At 25.1% G+C, this 20,263-nt stretch overlaps 1 protein-coding gene across 1 annotated transcript; it reads right to left on the reverse strand.

Annotated features, from left to right (window-relative positions):
- Positions 1–828: 828 nt before the first annotated feature.
- On the reverse strand, positions 829–20,060 carry LOC145944993 (aminopeptidase N-like). The gene is made up of 12 exons (XM_083053744.1): positions 19,975–20,060; positions 16,116–16,561; positions 13,636–14,106; positions 11,068–11,242; positions 10,457–10,616; positions 10,025–10,100; positions 8,541–8,920; positions 7,812–8,101; positions 4,559–4,764; positions 2,311–2,670; positions 2,138–2,207; positions 829–1,273 (listed from the first exon to the last, which is right to left on the reverse strand). Exons 2-12 carry the CDS (start codon positions 16,538–16,540, stop codon positions 1,133–1,135), a joined length of 2,754 nt encoding a protein of 917 aa, XP_082909870.1. The 5' UTR covers positions 16,541–16,561; positions 19,975–20,060; the 3' UTR covers positions 829–1,132.
- Between the last annotated feature and the right edge of the window lie 203 nt (positions 20,061–20,263).

Raw genomic sequence — 20,263 nt, forward strand, 5'->3', positions numbered from 1 at the left:
CGAAATACACACGAAGAAGTAACAAATAGACGAGTGCATAAATTTGTTATCATAATGTCACACTTTTCACAAATAGTAAATGTTCAGTTATAATTTAAAATATGTTCAACGTAATATGTTCAAAATTTAACTTCTTTTATCTCGTTGTGTTAATATTTTCTTCGTGATAAAGATAAAGTAAGAGAAAATTACTTAATAGTCATTAATATACATATATTTAGATTTCATTTCATTTATCTTATTCGATTATTAGAAAATTCTAATGTAAAAGAGAAATTCGCGTTAATATTATTGCACAATATTATACATATATTTAAAAAGTTGTAGAAGAATATTTTAGAAGATACGAAATAAACATATAAAATTATACATTTATGGCATACAGCATTTTGGAATAATTATAATTACATTAAATTTTATTATTTTACAGAACAATTATATATTAATAATCAATTACTAATTTTTATAAAAATTTATATAAAACAGTAATGCTAATATTAATGTTAACTATTACACACACATTAGATAAAAATTAGTATCAAATTAATATAAAATTGTATTGCTAATATATTAATATTACCTATTACATTAAATGTACTGAGTAAATATTAATAATAAGTCATCAAAATGTTAATGTTTATAACCTATATGTATATATATATATATGTATGTGTGTGTATTAAATTTAATATCTTATATTTATTAAGTACATATCTCAGCATTAATATTTGAAAAGGCGGATATATAATCAATGTACATAACATAAAATATCATATACACATACATATATATATACATATATATGTGTGTGTGTGTGTGTGTGTATAATAAAAATTACGTAAATATGATTAATGTTTATATGAATATTAAAACTAATAATATAATATTTAAATTAACTTTAAATTTTTAAAAATATATTACAATATAACTAAAACGATCAAGAAAATAATTATAATCAAATTAACATATAAGTAATATATACAAATAGATAATAAATATGCAAAACATTAGAAATGTATAAGAAATTATTTTAACTATTATGCTATATTATTGAAAACTTAATAAATAATGGGTGTTTCATAAATTGCTGTAGATAATGTCGATAATGTGTTGTAGTTGCACCAATAATATTTCAATTAAGACTGGGGTAATCGTACAAATTTCGATAATATTCCAGCTGGTCCGATATTTTACGATTACGCATTCTGATCGTTCGTGCAATATATTCCAAATATAATGGTGGTATGTGTAATGTTGTCGTGAAATTATTTATCTGAAATAAATATTATTTTAATTTTAATTTTTTATCAATGAGTAATTTCGTAATGAATTATAATGAAAAGCAAATGGAAGATTTTAAAATAGTAAATATAAGTAATTATCGTATATATCGATATACAGAGTGTTTTATTTTAATTTCCCCAGGCAAATATCTCTAAAATTAAGCAAAATAGGAAAAAAAATAATTATATATAAATTGTAAGATTCTGAGGGGAAAATATATTGGCGCTTGTAAAAATATGTAATTTGCAATTAGCAGTTACATACTTTTTCTTACAAACAACTGTGCTTTTTACGTAAATTGATTTCTCTCATTATTTTATGCATAAGAGTATTAAAGTAGAATAATTGAAAAATGAATATTTTACGAGATATTTTATAGTTTATGTAAGATTATATTAAACTGTAGTGTAAAATTATCTCGTAAACTATTCACTTTTGATTGTCATTCTACTCTAATAACTTTTTACGCGAGAAATCGAGTTATTTGAAAAAATTAGGATAGTTCTATTTAAAAAAGAAAACATAAATAACTTTCAAATAATTTTGAAAATCTCCCTCTTGGAAATCAGTCAGTAGCGGCAATTTCTTTTCCCCTTGAAATCTTACAACATTTATTTAAACATATTTATCGTATTTCGTTTAATTTCAGAGACATTTTCCTTAAAAAATTTAAATGATACACCTTCTATGAGATATCTAATAACAAAAAAAAGAAAAATTTAAACATTATATACTTATAATGTAACATCTGTTAAATATATACATATAATATAATATATGTAATATTTTTTATAAAAAATTAATATTATAATGAAAACTTCATAAATATATCATTCATAAGTATAAAATTTACCTCGTTAAGTTGTTCAGATGAATGTGCATTATGAACAGCCACACTTAATACTGCATTTATATTGACATGACTATAAGAACAAATATATAGCATGTATAGATTTATAACTAACACATATATAACAAATCTTTATGATAATAGATAATATCATTTTATTTAAAAAATGTTATTACCTGAATTTTATTATTTCATAACTTTTCAATAGTTTTTTAAGTATGTGAATGTTCTTAGCATGTCTCGAAAGAGTAGAAAGAAAAATATTAGTAGTTAAAGAATTAACTTTACGCTCTATTTCTTTTGCTATCATTTTAAATTTATTAATTTGGAATTTATATTTCAAGTTTGCTAAATGAAACGACAAATAATAAATTATTATTTCGGGATCCTCGGAACAAATAAGGCCCTCCAGCATTTTATGATCAAATCTTTCTATGTATATTCTGAGCGCCTCCTCCCATGCAGAGAACCATGTAGTAAAATTCGCATCCTTTAAACCATTACAATAAGTCCACTTATGCCATCCAGGTAAAATTCTGCGGCAAACAGAAAAGAAATGTTTTATTTATTAATATACATATGTTATTGATATTTAGGATACAGTTTCTTTATTAATAAATATTCAAAAATGAAGTCCATATCAAATCAAATATAAATATATATACTTATATATGTGTGTGCCAGTATATTTTTTTTCGATTTTTCAGTATTGCCACATTATGCGCTAAATATATAATCTGATTAGACTCATTACTATTGTGACACACCATGTATATGCGTAGACATATTTTATTTATAAATATATATATATAAATATAAACATACATGTATTTATATTTGATTTTGTATGTTTTTTTCTCCAGTAATAAATATATCAAGTATAAACGCACAAGATTTAAATAGATACTGAGAAATATACAGGGTTGGGAAAGTTATTTTATAAAAGTAACTCGTTACTGTTACCGTTATTTTTTCTAAAAAGTAAGTCGTTACCGTTACTCGTTACTAATTTTAAAAAGTAACTCGTTACCGTTACCGTTACTTTGAATGTAACGAGTCGTTACAATTTCCGTTACTTCTTTTTTATAATTCGGATGTATGTTAGGTTGTTTCATATAAAATGTTTGATTTTGCAAAGTAAACTTTTTAAAGCTTTCTTTATCAATATAATCTTTATAATTGTTTAATTTTTTCTTAATCTTTATACTTGTTTTATACTTCATTTTAAAGTTCAAAATTTGCCTTTTTATATCTGATTTTATTCTTCGATTTAATTGGTTTCGAATGTATTTTTTTCAACATTCTTTTCAGTTTGAATAAACGTGATTTTTGTGTGCTTTCTTTGCATGAGTAGAAAAGTAGCCATAATATTGCAGCAGCCACTCGAAATATTAATGCTGCATTCGGCGAGAACTCTGTCAACGAACGCACCAATATAAAAAATTTAAATTTGAAAATAAGACCTCACAATCGTGGACCTGAGACTATCGTTGATGACATTAAAGGTTGAAGCGGATCAACGTCAAACTGTTAATAATGCGTAGAACGGTTCTTACTTCGATTAACGAAGGTAAGTTTGAAAATTTTGTGTTTCTTTAAACTTTTTGTTAAAAGCATTTTTTAATAAAAAATTTAAAGAAACATAATAATTTTCAAATTTAACTTTATATTAATCAAAGTAAAAACCGTTCTACGCATTTCTAACAGTTTGACGTTGATTTTCGCTTCAACCTTTAATGTCTCAACGATAGTCTCAGGTCTACGATTGTCATTTGTGAAAATTTTATCTTCAAATTCAAATTTTTTATATTGGAGCGTTCGTTGACAAAGTTCTCACCAAATGCAGCATTAATGTTTTGAGCGGTTTCTGCACATTATGGCAACTTTTCTACTCATATCAAAAAGCACGCGAAAATCACCTTTATTCATACAGAAAAAAATGAATAAATATATGAAAATAATCAATTAAATCAAAGAATAAAATCGCAAATATATAAAGGCAAATTTATAACTTCAAAATAATATATAAAAAATATACAAATATATATAAAGATTTTGATTGACAAAAAAAGCTTGAAAAAGTTTACATTGCAAAATCGGACATTTTATATGAAACAACCTAATTTTATATCCGAATTAACATACATAATGCAATAAATGTAATAGCAGTCAAATGGGACGCTTCCCACTTTTATCAATATGTTCCTTTGTATGAAAATTATACCGAATAATTTCGGAAAAAGTAACGGTTAAATTCGTTACTCGTTACCGAAAAATGTAACGAAGTTACTTTTTTTGTTAGTAATAAATTTTGTAACGTCAAAATCATTACAGTTGCTAAAACAAGTAACTGTAACGTTAACGGCGTGACAAGTAACGCGTTACTTCCCAACCCTGGAAATATAATGATTAAAATACACTTACGTGTTCATATTTTTTTCAGCATTATTTAGATATAATTCTAATTGACTTTCAGCTGCTCTAATGCACAAAGAATTATTGATGATACATGCGATTCGTGCGAGTTCTTGTTTTAAAGATTTTTCAAGGTCGCTGTTAGTGGGCATCATTTGATCGTACGTATCCCCAGGTATAAGTAGAAACAGGTTTCTTATATACTCCAATACTTTCTGCAATTTGGTAAAAAATAACTTTTTATATATTTCAATCATAAAATTATTTACAAACATATATATAATATATATGCGAAAAATGTACAATCTCATTGACTAGAACTATTTTATTTCCTTAAATGTGATTAAAATATGCTCCGAATTAATTAATCTCTCAAATAATTTTTAATATCGTTTAAATCCATACAATTTTAATAAAATACATATAATTTTAATGTTAATTTTTTACATGAGAGAGAGAGAGAGAGAGAGAGAGAGAGAGAGAGAGAGAGAGAGAGAGAGAGAGAGAGAGAGAGAAAGAGAGAGTGTGTGGAATTTTCTAATATTAGGTTATTAAAGAGACAATATATTCATAATAGGTAAAAAATTTTAAGAGCATTATCATGTATCATATTATATTATTGTATGTTGAAAATAAAACACAGTTCAAATTTTTTAACTCCTCAATTATTGTATCACTTATTGTATTATTTTCTATATAAAGTTGGGTACCAAATTCTAATCTTATTATAATTAATCAATCTCAAAATATACACTGCGCAAAATAATTAAAGGATAAAAAAAATTGTCTAAAAAGTAGGCAAATTTTAAATAGCTGTAACTTTGTTTCAAAAAAGGAGAATTTAAGTTCTAAAAAAGGGTTTTCAAAGCTTGAAATCTCTACTTTCGAAAGATCACAGCTGTTTTTTATTTTTTTAAATTCTGGTATTTTTATATATAGAAAACGACGAACTTAACGAAATGGAAAATTTTTTTCTTCTTTGTTGACGTGTCGCATGCAAAAAAAGATTTTAAAAAATGTTTTGACTTCTTCACATTAAAGCCTGAAGTTTCCCTGCAAAATCGTTTTTTAAAAGTTAAATTTCAATTTTTCCTTCTCAAGTTATCGAGAATTGAAGAGAAAATGATTATTTTCACTTTTATCGTTCATAATTCCGTTAAAAATCATTCTACAGCAATTTAATAAAACTGGATTCTTAAAGCTGAATCTCTGCTCTATAGTATGATATAGTAACCGAATTTTTCTTTTAACACGTGGAATTTTTTACAAATAGATTAAAATAACGATAAAATCCTTTTAGTCACTTTGCGTTATTTTTTTCGAAGTTTAAACAAAAAAGAGAAAAATCGCGAATTTTATCATTATTTTTACCTATTTGTAAAAAAGTTCACGAGTTTAAAAGAAATTGTGTCACTATATTACACTATAGAGCAAAGATTCAGCTTTTAAGAATCCAGTTTTAAAATCGCTGTACGATGATTTTTAACGCAGTTATGAACGATCAAAGTGAAAATGATCACTTTCTCTTCTCGATAACTTGAAAAAAAGAAATCGAAATTTAACATTTAAAAAACGGTTTTGCTGGGAAAACTTCAGGCTTTAACGTGAAAAAGTTAAAAAATTTTTTCAAATCTTTTTGTGCATACAACACATCCAAAAAATGAGAAAAACATTTTCTATTTCGTTAAGTTCGTCGTTTCCTGTATATAGAAAATACCAGAATTTAAGAAAATGAAAAACAGCTGTGACATTTTGAAAGTAAAGATTTCAAGCTTTCAAACCTTTTTTAGAATTTAAGTTCTCTTTTTTTTAAACAAAATTACAGCTATTTAAAATTTGCTTATTTTTTAAACAATTTCTTTTTGATCCCTTAATTATTTTGCGGAGTGTATATTTGAAATTTAATTTCCTAATAGAGATGTGATATAATAATTAATAAAGTAATATTAATATATGTTTATTAAAGCACGGTTAATAAAAATATAATCTTGAATTGAGATTTATTTAATTCCTTGTTATTGTACAAAGAAAAGAGTAACCCATGCATTACGAATCAGTTTCAACGAAAAATTAATTTTTTCATAAAAATGACGCACTAATATCATCTTATTCGCCAGTTGAAATTTAAATGTCTTTTAAAATTAGATTTTTTGTGAAGAAAAATATAAAGTTGAGAAAATTACTTTAAATAAATAATAATTCATTATAATTCATTTGTTGCCGATATTGTAAAATAAATTGCATTATCGTATTTTTACAATTTTCGTTTTTCCTTTTTTAATGCAGTTAAAGATAAATTCTATGCATAAAAAACTAATTTTTTTTAAATTAAATTTTTCTTTGAAAATGTAATAAAGCGATATAATTTAAATACCTTTATAAAAAATATAATAATTTTATAATTGTGAATCTTTTAAATTTTTTAAACGGAAAAACTTCTTTTTTTGAGAACATTGCAAATAAATTAATTTTTATAATGAGGAAAGTATGTAACTACATAAAAATAAATTTTTAGTTCAATATTTTAACAGATTATAATAAATATGAAAAAATTGCGTGTATTTATACTTTTAACTTTGTACAAATTCAAAATTTTGATGGAATATTATAAATTATAAATTAAATTAAATTTTATGTTTAAATTCATTTCTAATATGTATACATTTTTATACGAAAAACAAAAATATAACAAAATAAAAACAAATTTAAATTACATAAATTGATTTGAAATAATAGTCATAAAATTTCATTGCAATTATGATTAAAAGGTAATTAAAAAACAGTACATTTAAATTATATCGTAATTTTTAGATATATTAAATGCTTTTATTGTGTGCATTTGCAAATTGGTAGAGAATATGTCAGGTAAACTCAAGAGTAACGATAAAGGTAACTGTAAAATTTGGTTTAATGAGTTACTGAGAAAAATGTAACTTTAGTGAATTTGTTCCAAATACCGTTACTATGTTTACTATGTACTTTGAATTAAAAAAAAATACTGCAATAATAACAAAGTCACAAGTGATGGGTTACATTTTGATTCTGAAAAAAGGCAGCATGTAAAACTATAAGATTTCCCTATAATTATCATATGATTAAATTTATTATTATTATTAATAACTTAATAGTTTACTTCCTATAAGCAAGTCAGAATTATGATTTAAAATTGTTATCATATAACTTATGTTAATGACACAAATTAGTATTCATTGATCTAATATCCAACACAATTTTAATGATATATTTTATTTACTAACAGTACCTGAAGCACCTCTGGAAAATCATCTGGGTTATTTGAAAATGCAAAAATAAACGATGTATATTGAAAAGCTTTGATCATAGGGTACCATGCTATGTAATCTTTCTCTCGCCATAAGTAGCTCGCAAGTTCCCAGAACACGTAGAAATCAAGTTCTCTATTTGTCGCAAAATAGAATGCGTCATCCATGATTTGCGCTCGATTGAGGACATGTATATTAGAATAGTTTGTAGAATTTAAGTAATGTGCAAGTCTTTGCCAATTCTCCTTATCATAGTTGACTCTATAATATCCTATTATTGAACAGATACATTTTATCGATTCTTTTTAAATGTATAAAATAAAAAGATTTTGAATTAAATTAAATATATTTTTGAATATTGTTTTAAACATATATAAACTATTTTATGTAGAAATTGAACATATTTATATATTATAATAAAAAGATGCCATAATTAAATTTAAGAATAAAGCTCTGAAAAAATGAATGGCGTTCAAATTGTATAAATTTAAAATTAATTATACCAAGAAAATAATATTTACCTAAACGTATTTAATGGTAATATTGCAAAATATTTTATAAATTGTTATTATTGTTTGTAATATTATTGTATGTGAAATATAAATCCAAAATTTGTATAAATAAGTATAAATATATGTAATGAAAAAAAAATTTTTGTAAGAAAGTTATTAATATATTAAAATTAATATTATAGTTTATTTAATATTTACCAGTTTGTTGTATGTTGACAATAATCCATTTAACTTTTTTATCAAGAAGTATTTCCAACGTCGGTTCCGATTCTTTTAAATAACTATTAGTATATGGCCAACTTACGATAAAATTGATGTTTGTGTCCATAGTAAAAGTGAAGGGTATAAAATATGGTGTTTTATTCAATTTGTCGTTAAACTCTTGGGATATTGTGACTTGATCGGTAGAATAATCTCGTGTCACATTTAGCACCGGACAATACTTTTGTGTTAACCAAATATTCATCATTTCTTTCACGTTCCGTGAGTAAAATAAATCGTAACTCTCGTATGTTAATGTCTCATTTTCCATAACGTTCCACAGATCATTGGGAGTTTTCGAATTAAAGTTGGGAAGTCTGTAAAGTTTAACATATTGTAGTAATAAATGCTACATAATATATTTGATTCGCATTAGGGGAAAATATAAAATTATTATTATTCGTTTTAACGGATGCAGCTTGAAAACTTTGACTTTGATATTAATGTTGTCTTTGACTATATAAAGGTTAATTGATTTAAAGCAACGATTGATTCTCTTACAAAATAAAGTTCAAATCAGCAAATTGCATAAAATAATGCTAATATATTTAATTTAAGTCATAACTTAATTTTTCAATTAATTATTTCATCATTCTATTAGCATATTTCAGTATCTTTGGAATGTTATATATTTATAAAGGTGCAATATATATATATATATATATATATATATAATTTTGTACACTTTATCTGAGTACTTGTTTGTATATACATATTTTTATTGTAGTATTATAGCGTTTAACTGTTTTTTAAACTATTTTGTGTTGACAGATTAATTTTTTAAAAACATTTACTAATTTGTTATTTTTAAAATTCAGTTTGTTACATACGCAAATTTGAATAATCATCGGATAGAATTTCATAAACTTAGCGTATGTTTTTTTATCTTCTTTAGGAAAGTTTATATGTATATACATTTTTGCTCTTACATCTATTATACCCTTTTTTTAACGTTTTGTGTATATATTTATATTATATATATGAATAGGATTATATATACATATACGAAATTTCACAAATATGGACCGATGGATAATATAATATTGTCTAATTACATTACACACATATAATATAATTAAAGTATTATTTCATAAATAAGATATCAAAAAATTGTTATAATTAAGATTATTATTATTGCTAGTTACACTTTAATTTGTATTAAAGCCAGACAGTTCATATTATAATATATGTTTTCAAATTTCGTATTGTATAACATTTGAAAAGAAATAAATATTTGTTCGTTTTTTTGTAAAAAATATTTTATGCTTTTGTGTGTTACTTAATAATTATAAGATTAATTAAAATAACGAGACTGATATTAACAAAATATTTAATAAAGATTTACTTTGAAACAATCTTATGTGAATCAATATTTAAGGAAACTTTTATAATTATTATATTATAACATAAGTAACACTTACTTTAAATATGTATTGATAGATGTCCAAAATACTTTATCGGGAATTATACTTTGTAACATGCGCCATATAAGGGCTCCTATAAAAATATAAAGTAGGCATAATTACATACATTTTACATAATTTTAACACATGATGTTCACAAATTCGTAAACATAACTAATAATACTAAGTAAGAACTAATTATAATAAAAAAAAATTATTCACAACAAGAATATAAGCAAATAAGAAGAAATAAATGTAGAATTGAATTTGATTAATTTGTTATTATTGATATGTGTTTATGGTTGGCAATGTAATTATATTGTTAATTATATTATTTACATAACTTTTTATATAAATATATATCAGTATATATAAATATATTATATATCTATGTATATATTTTAATTAATTCATAATTTATAATCCAAATGTACATACATATATACATACCTATAATAGGAGAAACAGAAGAAATTGATTTAATGTTAAATGTATCGCTTGAATCTTTCGTAAAATTAATTGTATCCATTGTAACGTTTGTTGTCAGAAACTGAGACTCATATTTAGCCTGAACTACGAACAAGTCCATCATGCGGGAATCTGGTAAAGCCTGCAGACATATAAATGTATCCGAATAAATATAAAATATTTTAAGAAAATCACATTAATATACGTAATAATGTATAAAATTATTAGCTATTTCTAAAGAAACCGTTACTGTTTCATATATTCATTTAAATTAAAATATTTTTTTAATTTTCCACAAAAATGTGTATACAACTATTTAACAATTTGATGAAAATTATTATTGTTGTTTAGAAAATATAAACGTGAGTTCTTCACAAAATCTAAAAACGAATTTTAAGTATAATTTTTTCTGCTTTGTAATGTTTTTTTTTTCTTTCAAATAGTGATGATATTTCAAGATAGTGAAAAAAATAATATAAAGTCATTTTTTCAATATCTTTTTGAATGAGAAGGCAATTTCAAAATTTTACATTTTGTCAGAATATCAATCAAAATTTTCTTATAATTAACGTTAGAAATGTTACAAGACCAACCTGGTCGACGATATATGTTTCGAAAAACAGAATGAAGCCCTCGTTTAACCACCGATAAGACGCATCGAAGATATAACCATACCGTTGATATATTATATCATGAGCTATTGAACGCATCATTATAAATTTATGCGCAGGAAGATGTAATTTCTCGTCGTAGGCAAGATCTGCTTCACTGAAAATTGTTTATAAATAATATGATTATTTCATACCATTTTGTTATAAACTTGCATATTTTGCTTATGTACCAATTAAATGTTTTCACACACACACACATATATATATATATATATTAAAAAATATAATTCAAATATATTGTCATACATAATTAGAATTCTAATAAACATAAGAATGGAATAATCAAACATTAATAAACAAAAAGTCGAAAGTTTCTTGTATCAATTTATTCGAGTATTATATGTGTTAATTATATGTAATTATTTTATATAACTTTATTTTTTTCTTTCCCAAAATCAAAATAAGTATATAGTAATTTTATATTTCAATATTTTTGTCATCATATTTATTTCACAAAGTGATGGAATAAGCCTTCTTTAAAGCGATTTTTCGATTAATATATGAAAAAAAAATATGCAAATAGAAATTTGCACATTGCTTCTTCAATATATTATTTTGCTAATTAGGATGGTTTTTCATTTATGCCTTTCTCATAGAGAAAGCTTAACTTGCACATTGCCATAATTTTAAAACTTTTTTAATGAGCGAAATTCAATTGTGATCAAGTAATGTGCAAATTAAGCTTCCTCTACGAGGAAGTCATAATTGAAAAACCATCTTAATTAACGAAATAATATATGTTGAGGAAGCAATGTGCTTGCACACTTTTTTCACATAATAAATAACATTTTTCAAAATGTCGTGTATATGTATGTGTAAGTGTGTATATATGTACCTACTTTCGTATGTTCCTTTCCTAAAATTTAAAAATTTACATTTTTTGAAAAATTCCAAATTTTATAAAAAAAAATCAACCCTTTCACCCATCCTCGCTAAATTCAATATCAAATATCCTTTAATGATACTTTATTCGTGTAAAAAATTTAGCTTGATATCTAAAATTTGCGAGAATTAAAAAATGCACATTTCTTAAAAATTCAAAATTTTATAAAAAATGAATTCTTTCACCGATCATCAACAAACTCAATACCAACAATCCTTTAACGATAGTCCATTTACGTAAGAAAATTTATCCCGATATCTTAAAATTTACAAAAGTTAGAGCAATCACTGACATTTCTCATAAAATTCAAAATTTTATAAAAAATAAACGCTTCCACCGATCATCGCCGAACTCAATACCATCAATCCTTTAATAATAGTCTATTCATGTAAGAAAATTTATCCCGATATCTTAGAATTTATAAAAGTTAGAACAATCACAGAAATTTCTTAAAAATTTTATAAAAAATTTATCCTTTCACCAATCCTCGTCAAATTTAATACCAACCATCCTTTAAAAATAATCTATTCATGTAAAAAAATGTATCCAAATATCTTAAAATTTACGGAAGTTAGAGCAACCATAAACATTCTTTGAAAAATTAAAATTGCATTATAATTTATAACACAGTATAAATTTTTATAAATATGACAGTATAACTAAAAGTGTTGTACTACTTTACTTGGGGCGTATCCCGTTAGGACACGTAACGATTGGACACGGCAGAATTGGACACTGCACGATTGGACATCGTGCGGTGTCCAATTGTGCGGTGTTCAAGCGAACGGTGTCCAATCGAGCAGTGTGTCCAATAAAACGTGTCCGAACGGAGGTCACCCCTTTACTTGTATCTCAAATTGGAGCGCTGTAAGTCGAATAATTCTTGAGATAATTATATTTAAAAATGGGCACATACATACATACATACATACATACACACATACATACATACACACATACATACATACACACACACATACAAACATTTTTCAAAAATGTTATTTTTAGATGTTTTGGAACATACAGAACACATTGGCATAAAAATCTAAGAAAATAATTTTTTCTCGAAAACAAAGCTTTTTCTATGAGGAAGGAAAATATAGTAATTATACTCATACAATGCGTTTAGTAATAAAAGTAAGTTCAGTAATAAGAACAGAAACATATATCTTTAACATAAAAACTCAAAATTGTGTTAAATCATTGATAATATTTAAATTTTCAATTTGATATAACAACGAAAAAGTTTCTCCATCATCGTACGTCTATTACATTATATAAATATAAGTTATTCAGTAAATGTAATAAATATTATATATATACATGTGTTTCATCGCGTCATTCATTATAATTGCTTATAGGAATTACTTGATCATCGATAAAAGCACATACATCCGAATTATTAAAAATATACTACTCTTTAAATTGTTAAAATAAATAAATAATTAAACAAATACCGTTATGAGTCTGTGTATTTATATAATTAACCCATCAGATGTAACAATAACAGTAGAAAAATGCATATCTTTGAATTAGAAATATTAAATCTAAAAATATAATATTTTAATGATATATGTTTAAAATTATTTTTAGAATATATGTATTACTTGTAAATAATCAGACCACTGGTCCGCCAAATTTTGTTCTTGAAATTCGGAACGGCGACATAATCCACTTTTAAAACGTCTTTCAGGATATTCCATTCGTTTTCTAAATGCAAAGTTATCTTTGTAACAACATATAAACCGAGTTTCACGTAGGGTGCAAAATACGGTCTGCACCACGTCTCAGTGACAGCCTTGTTCCAATTAAAAATATGAATTGGATGCAGACCATTAACTTTATATATTAAAATTGCTACGTCGTTTGGTGATATTCCAGAAGTCATTTGGAAATGAGTAAGTATTATCGTGCCATTGGCTATAATATCGTATTCTTCTATCGGCGTATTCGATAGAACTCTGTATCCTTTGTCATGTTCTACGGAAATTTTAAAGGTGGCAATTAATTCCGGGTCGTCGAAACATGGAAATAATTCTCGGGCTGTTCGCGGCTGGTTTAGTATCGCCATCATCCACCTATCACATTTTAATGACATGTTTTAGAGAATTACAACTTTTCAGCAATTACTGAATAATTATTAAAGAAGCATTGCAGAATGTACCTGCGCAATATATAAATAATGTTTAAAAAATATAATTATTGCCCATTATTTATCATTATTTATAATTAAATGTATATTATTACACGTACATATACACATACATATATAACAGGACAAATATACTATTATTTTTCTACTATACAGAGTCCTGAAATACTAGGCCAAAATCAAGAGTTGCGTTGGGCTCGTCATAAGGATGAAAAATGTTCTTATGAACATTAGTCCAAAAACGACTCCTTCGAGAGTTACAACTCATGTAATTATTTAATTATTAATATCGGATTCAGAAATATGGAAAACCATGGAAAGAAATAACAATATTTTTATTTACAGAAATTGTTGAAAATGTCTATCATTAACGGAAACAGACGTCTGCATTCGTCTCACCATTGAATTTTTGTTTTCGATTAATGCTTAGCGATCTCGGAAAGAGGGATCGAGATTGTTGTTCTTTAAATACTAAAGTGTTGCCTTGTGCAAATCACTCGATTAATCTTATTGAACACCATAATTAATAAAAAAAGTACAAATTATAGTAAGGTACGATCAAAACTTTGAAAGTATTTATTCTTTAAAATTGATAATTAAATGAGTCGTAACTCCTGAAAGAATCGTTTTTAGATTAATGTTTATAAGATTATTTTTCATTCCCATGACGAGCTCAATCCAATCCTTGATTTTGACCAAGTATTTCAGGACCATCTTGCATATATATGTGTAAGATTGTTATTTTATATATATTGAATATTTTATATAGTATATAAAATATACCAATAGCAATATTAAATTATATAGTTTAGCGTACGCGTGCGTATGTATATGTAGAGATATTCATTTGAAATTCATGCAATAATTGATATTTCTTAATATTACACTTATGTAATTCTTATTTAATGTTAATGTAATTGTGTGATGTGATTCTTAACTTAGTGTTATTTATTTATATTAACATATATTTTCTATTATGTCTTTTGATTTATAATTTATTAAAAAATGCGACTAATGTAAATATTTATTTATAACGTTCGATATATTAATATTGTATGTATATTATGTAAAGTATAATCATAGGGTATATACTCAGGTATAAAGAAATTTTACATGCAACATTGTCAACAACATATTTTTTCTAAACCATCTCAGAAGAAAAATTGAAACCTATAGTATTTAATGGTAATATAAATAATTTGTAAAATATAATAATAAACGTATATAAATTTTAATAAATTTAACTTATAATATATATCTAAATATATGTATATAAAAAGGTAGACTTTGTATGTGTGTGTGCGTGTATGTGTTCTTCTTTAGTAAAACTTTTCTCTAATTATTTTTCTTCTAGTTATTTTAATGTAAGGGGAAGGAGAAGAAAATGGTAGGGAAAAATAGAGAAAAGCTTTTCTAAAAAAACAGACACACATACACACATACAAAGTCTGCTTTACTTAGAGCCACTTGACGTACAAATTTGACTGAACAACCTCCCCACGGTATACATCGGATAATGCGAACGCCGATAATATGTCAACTTTGAAGCTTCGTATCTTGGGAACGGCTTACGCAAAAGACCCACATAGGTAGTGTTTTGAAAACGTCTCGACAAAAGTTACAGGAATATGCAATAAAAAATAGTGGGTTTTATTTAAAAGAACATCGATGACCTTTATCTGACCTTCAATAAGTCAAATTCATATTTTCATCATCTGTCCCCCTTCAAGTCCTACAACTTTTGTCTGAAACATTTTTCCATATCTAAAGCCGTTTCCGAGATAAAGAGCCTGGGTCAAACTTTAAAGACACCTTGTATATACATATATATTATGTACTTATATGCACTTATATAAATTTATATATTTATATTTTTATATTATTTATATACATTTAATTAATGCTAATTTTTAATATATTTTTATATTTACTCACTTTTCCTGTTTATGTTCGTACCAATAAGTTCGCAACAATTTTGAGGTATATCGTTCTAATATCATGTTTTCAAATTTTATATTTAAAATATATAATCCATTTTCTAAGTTATTATCAGGATTGTCGAAAGGAAAAAAAGTAATTTTATTTGGTAATCTTTGTATATAAGTTGCTGTATAGATTTTTAAATTATGTAGCGACTTCATATTCACTTCCCGTACAGATATAAAAGTTGATACGTGAAAAGTTATGTTCCGTGTTGTACAAATAATGAAAACTGTAATATTGGACTCGCCCTTTAACATATATTTTGATTCCAGTTCAAACTTCAAATCATAATGGTGTGGTACCAGACAGTTTGATGAAAAAGCTACTGCCATTACAATGTTTATTAAAATATTTAATGACAGTTTTAGGAACTTCATGTCAGTTTTTGCTTCAAATATCTGCAAACACATATTTTTATTAAGATTGAAATAAGAAACAAAAATTGACAAGTAAATATAAGAAAAATACAGAACTGTCGACTTCTGTCCGAGGAAAGGTAAACATAAAAAAATTGCAGCAATTTTAAAAAATATACAATATATTTCAATAGCTGTAAATTTTCATGAAAATTTCTTTAAATATATTGCGTTTTATATTAAGGCTTTTTAGTACTCGCCACGGCCACGTTAAATTGTGACGTCAGAGGCGAGAAAATACACGTAGAAAATATTTGCATGCTATTTTTAGATAAAATGATATTTTGATGAAACATAATTTTAGATGGTTTTAGCGCACTTTTTAAACACTCGCAAAATTTTTTTCCCTTGACAGTCAATCATAACAACGGTAAAATAGATGAAACAGCAGATTTTGTCACGCGGAATGACTGCGCATGTGCAAAAACCAGACGGACTGGTCCTCATTCCACAGTCACTTTACAGTTGTTTATTGATTATAAAGAGAAAAATATAGTTTTCAAAATATTTTAGAAATATATTTAAGCAATTTAAAATTGTATTTTATCATATCTTTATATCAGAAAATGGGACGCAAATATTTTCAGCGTGTATTATCTCGCTACATTGTTCACTGTTGTTTGTTCGTTAAGAGTTAAATACACTCGGCCAAAAAGTGGTTTACTTAAAAGGTAGTAAAAAATGCTGAAAGTTTAAGAATTTATAACTCAGCTGATAATTATATCGAGGTGTTTAAAAAACGAAAATAAAGCATGAAGTCTGTAGTTTTAGAAAATTTTAGTTGACTGATTCACGCCGTGCAATTTAGAAAAGTGGACCATTTATTTATCAGTTTTGCAGGTTCTTACTCTGTCATTTTTTATTGCAAAACTGATCATTTCAAGTTTTATTTTTGTGTTTTAAACACCTCGATATCATAAATATTACCTGAGTTATAAATTCTTAAACTTTCATAATTTTTTACTACTTTTTATGTGTACCGCTTATATGGCCGAGAGTAGAAAAGAAGTTATAAATACTAAAGAAATAAATGAATGAAAAAATCTCGATATCTGAGAAAAAGGAAAATAATATGTAAAAAATTACAATATATAAAATATAAAAAGATTTAATTTGGTTTAATAATTGATTAATTTATTCAGGAATTTTTATACACAAAATCTAGAGTACTACAAGCAGCGCGCTAATTATTGTGTATATTTATAATTGATGTAAAGTTTGCAACTTTTAATCGTTTACAGAATATCAAAATGATTATAGCAATGACAACTCAATATAACAAAAAAAATCAACATCTTGAACTCAGCCCGGTCATTAAACAACATGAAATTTTCATTATATTTATACAAATTTGCCTTGGACATCTTAGATTTGTGAAAGCTGTTAAACAATGCAACAGTGTTCGAGTCAACTCCATTTTTTATAACGGGAAAACTATAGAAGATAAGGATTGTCAAAAAAGTGTTTCATTGCGCGGTTATTCGACATCGAGAGAGCCAACCAACATCGCGGAAAAGCGGTTTTCCTTTTTAATAATATAAATCAATGCAGTTTGTATACTCACGTCAAGGTACATATTAATCTTAATTTTATATATATAATGTAATATCAGTTTATAAAATAAAACTGTATTTTATGTTAATTTAATTATTTTGAAGAAAATTGTTAGGACTCTTATGTGAAAAACACAATTTAAATTTTTTAATACATTTAAAGTAAGAAACGCAAATAAAAAATAACATTAGCTTACTAAAAGAAGATAATAATTTTTCATGAAACTTGCACACTTTCTTAATGGCTTGAAAATTTTAAATTGTGAAATTAAATTTCTACTTTAATTATATTGAAAAATTATATTGAAAACATTACTATTTATTCTATAATTTAAAAATATATTTTTGATTTTGTAGTTCGTAGATGTAGTTCCGAATAGGTATACTTCAATTTTAACTTTATAAATAGGTTCCTTTCAGATTAAAATACAACTTACTAAAGAGAATTTTGGTCGATACTTATAAGAAAGTCATTTTTTTAAAGAGAAAATGTTACAAAATATGATTATTGTGCACATTCGTGATGACTGTAGCAATTTGAAATATATGAAAGAAGAAAGCTTTTATAGTATTCCCGAGTAAGATGTTCCTTACTCTTACAATTAGTTTTAAACGGTATAATTATTAGAAAAGTTTGTATTATAATATATTTTATATATTCAAATAATATATTATGAAGGTTTGTAGGTTTCAGCATTTCGAAAAGTTTATATCTTGCTCACGCATAAAAGTATGATTTGTTTACATGTTTTAATTAGCCGTTATTTGTGACGACTGTCTGTTTTTCCATTTGTATTCAGTGTATATGTATAGAATGAGTTGGTCAGTTTCCTTCTTTTCATAGAAGGGGAAGAGATGAAGCTTCTCTCACGCCTATATATACATATATTGTTTTTACATACACACCAGCAACTTAGATTGCACTGATCAAAATGCCATATGTTGTAACATATACATTGCATATACGAATTATTATACTTTTTAACATTTAAAAACAAAATGACTTTTTTATAGGTGTTGAGGGTAAAATTTCCTTTAAAGGCATTTTAACTTGAAGTAAAGCTTTTTATCGGAGATAAACTCTTTTTATCTAATATATCGATTTTAACTCAAGAATGTATAAAATAATTTCTTGTAATAACTGGGCTTTGTCCGTTATTAGTTTGACACATGTTTATCAATATGATATTAATATCAGACTTATATGTGTCATTTGTAAGTCATATATACAAATTGGCTACGTTCCAAAATTTATTGCCAGTACTGGAAATCTATAGTTTACGTATACAGTAGAAAAAAAAAAAAAAACAAAACAATAGCTGCTGCAAACTGCTTTCTTGTAAACTTATTTCAAATTTTATTTGATATACGTTTTATTAGCAAATTATATCCAGCTTAAATATATAAAACGCAAAAAACTTTTCGTTATCGTAGTGTACAAATTTTTCTTATAAATAAAATTAACATTTATTGTGCTTGTTTGTTGTTTTTCATATTTATTACATATTTAACATTGTTTAACATAATTATACAGGAGACATTGATTTACGATATCTATTAGAAATTAAATGTATTAAACAAAGTAATTTGTTTTTAATTGTAATTTGTTAAAATAATTGAAAGATGTTCTTACAATTCAAATCTAAATGTTTTTACGTTAACTACAATGTTGAGAGAATAAAGACAATAATTGAAATAAAAAGTATATAAATAATTTCTTAAAAACCAATCAGTATATTTTTTTAGAAAATAAATTTCTCTAATTATGTGTCATTATTTCTTCTACATATTTTGATTCATATATGTAGAAAGAAATATCTATATGTTCAGTATTTTACTTACAATGTTTGTTGAATCACGAGCCGTTATTTTATATAGCCAAAAGTGGTAGCCAAAAGTATCACTCAATCTCAATCTTATCTCTTCGAACGACCATCGAATACTGACGGTATCATAACATATGAAATACACAATGTCATGTAAATATCTTCTTAAAGTCTGTGTCACACTGCGAATTGTCGACTACCCAATCAGAACAAAGTATAGCTTAAGGATTCAGATTACCAATTCTTCCAAAAAGTGAATATAGTTTACAAAATGTTTTATATTTCAATTTGATATAAGTTTCGAT

The sequence above is a fragment of the Prenolepis imparis genome, unplaced genomic scaffold (assembly GCF_030444845.1).
Source record: "Prenolepis imparis isolate NDT839.2.m4 unplaced genomic scaffold, iyPreImpa1.0 SCAF_14, whole genome shotgun sequence".
In the NCBI taxonomy this organism is placed as follows: Eukaryota; Metazoa; Arthropoda; class Insecta; order Hymenoptera; family Formicidae; genus Prenolepis; species Prenolepis imparis.